General features: G+C 37.3%; 1 protein-coding gene across 3 annotated transcripts in view; it reads left to right on the top strand.

Annotated features, from left to right (window-relative positions):
• The window catches only part of LOC122259003 (uncharacterized), a 57,988-nt gene that overhangs the window by 48,237 nt on the left and 7,251 nt on the right, over positions 1-2,500 (top strand). For all 3 annotated transcript variants that reach the window (XM_086531957.1, XM_086531956.1, XM_086531955.1), the window contains exon 9: positions 1,460-1,638. In XM_086531957.1, coding sequence (XP_086388083.1) covers positions 1,460-1,638 — 179 coding nt within the window. The remainder of the gene's footprint in view (positions 1-1,459; positions 1,639-2,500) is intronic.

The raw sequence follows: 2,500 nt of genomic DNA, 5'->3' as shown, positions 1-2,500 counted from the left end.
ATCGAAATGCTTTGTTTATTCATTCCAAAAGCTTATAAGGAAAACACACCTTTTTTCCATGAATTGTGAAGTATGATAAGTGTACTTTTATCAATATATATAAGGATTCGTCGATAATTAGCATAAATCTGTACGTATGTATATGTTAATCTTGATTAGTTTCAGCTTCTTTAGACAGATTATCCCAACTGAAGAGTTTCCAATAGTATAGACCTTACCAGGAAATACGTCAGTGTTGTCCCTTCTCTTGAAGCTGTAGTCATCAAATCTCGAAAAGGAATGAATTATTCTTACTAATTAAATACTCTAATGAACTATTCTTACTAATTAACTACTCTTACTTATTAACTATTCTTACTAATTAACTATTCTTACGAATTAACTATTCTTACTAATTAACTATTCTTACTGATTAACTATACTTTACTTATAAAATTCATAATATAATTCACTAAGACTCCAAGAATACCAATTCTATCCTACTTACTATTGTAGGAAATTGAGAACCAGGCTGGTATTGAGAAGATAATCTTTGAGGGAAGCTATTCTTGGTAAACTTCTTCTTTCGGATTTTATCGCAACACATTATCAAAGTAAAGGATTTTGCTGCTGCCATAGGTCAAGTGCAGACAGAGGCTGTGCATTCATTTTTCTTCAAGCTGAACCTCGATTGATTTCAGTGAGGGTCATTCAACCAAAGAAAAGGGAACGCTAACAAGATTGACCTTCCGGTGTCTCAGGTGTGAAAGTAAGTCATTAAGATGAAGAACAACAGTGTAACCCTCGACTTTATCTTTCTTTTCTAAAAAAAAATAAAAAGTGTTAATGGGTACCCGTGAAGAGAAGGAAAAACTTATGTTCTTCAGGTACTAGAAATATAACCCATTTTATTCACATTCATTGATTGTTGGTAAAGTCTTTGGTATATCCTCGAGTGAAAATCTTGAATAGACGAAAAAGGAACGTTCAGCAGCTGGAAGAAATTGATCTGATCTCTAGAGGTTCGGGGATTGCATGTAGGCCTACACGGAGAGATTCCTCGGTACAGGATTGGAGGAACCGAAGTTATGGCCGTTATTCACTACATGTTGTTTCTCTGTCTGAATGGATGATTATGAAACAAGACTGATTATCAGTTACACTAGCCTGTCTGCTGGGTTTTTTTCCCAATTGTGAACTACGACCTTTTATTCTCCAAGCTTAAAAAAATAATTTTGATCTAATATTTCTGTTTCTCCAACAAAACCCTATCTGCAAGATGACACTATTGCTAAGTACTCAAAGTAATCAATTCAGTTGATCCAATATGAGTGACTTTCCAGCAGTTTGACTCGCTTTTCCCAACAAAATCCATTAACCACAAACCACAAAATTATCAACGATAGCTAATCAAACATGAATAACTCTACCTCCGTTTTTCTCCTTTTTTTCTCTTAACAAAACCCATCCAACCCCCCAGCCGAGACAAGCTCAGCCTGGGGGGGAGGCGCCCCAGGACTCAGCAACGCCTTCGTGGGAGGGTTCCTGTGGCTGGACAAACTGGGGGTGGCGGCCCGCGGTGGGATCAGCCTGGTGGCTCGGCAGACCCTTTACGACGGTTGCTATGCGCTGCTTGACCAGGATCTAAACCCTTATCCCGTAAGTCATGGTGTCTTTTTAAGTTAAGCTCCTTTTAAGTGGTTCTTTGAGTTGTCCTTAAAACACATTAAAATCCCTTTCCACTTGACCTTATCCTGTAGGTCATGCTGTCTTTTTAAGTTAAGCTCCTTTTAAGTGGTTCTTTGAGTTGTCCTTAAAACACATTAAAATCCCTTTCCACTTGACCTTATCCTGTAGGTCATGCTGTCTTTTTAAGTTAAGCTCCTTTTAAGTGGTTCTTTGTCTCTAAAGAGTATTAAAATTCCTTTCCACTTGACCAGGTTCTGAACCCTTATCCTGTAAGTCATGCTGTCTGTTTAAGTAAAGTTCCTTCTAAGTGATTCTTTAAGTTGTCTCTAAAGCGTATTAAAATCTCTTTCCACTTGACCAGGATCTAAACCCTTATCCTGTAAGTCAGAGCTCCTTTTAAGTGGTTCTTTGAGTTGTCTCTAAAGCGTATTAAAATCCCTTTCCACTTGACTAGGATCTAAACCCTTATCCCGTAAGTCATGTTGTCTTTTTAAGTTAAGCTTCTTTTAAGCGGTTCTTTGAGCTGTCTCTAAAACACATGAAAATCCCTTTCCACTTGACCTTATCCTGTAGGTCATGCTGTCTTTTTAAGTTAAGCTCCTTTTTGTGGTTCTTTGAGTTGTCTCTAAAGTGTATTAAAATCCCTTTCCACTTGACCAGGTTCTAAACCCTTATCCTGTAAGTCATGCTGTCTGTTTAAGTAAAACTCCTTTTAAGTGGTTCTTTGAGTTGTTTCTAAAGCGTATTAAAACCTCTTTCCACTTGACTAGGATCTAAACCCTTATCCAGTAAGTCATGCAGTCTGTTTAAGTTAAGCTTCTTTTAAGTGGTT

This window comes from Penaeus japonicus, unplaced genomic scaffold (genome assembly GCF_977035675.1).
Source record: "Penaeus japonicus unplaced genomic scaffold, GWHDUDI00000001_assembly GWHDUDI00000036, whole genome shotgun sequence".
NCBI classification, from domain to species: domain Eukaryota; kingdom Metazoa; phylum Arthropoda; class Malacostraca; order Decapoda; family Penaeidae; genus Penaeus; species Penaeus japonicus.
This window is presented reverse-complemented; position numbering and strand designations above follow the sequence as displayed.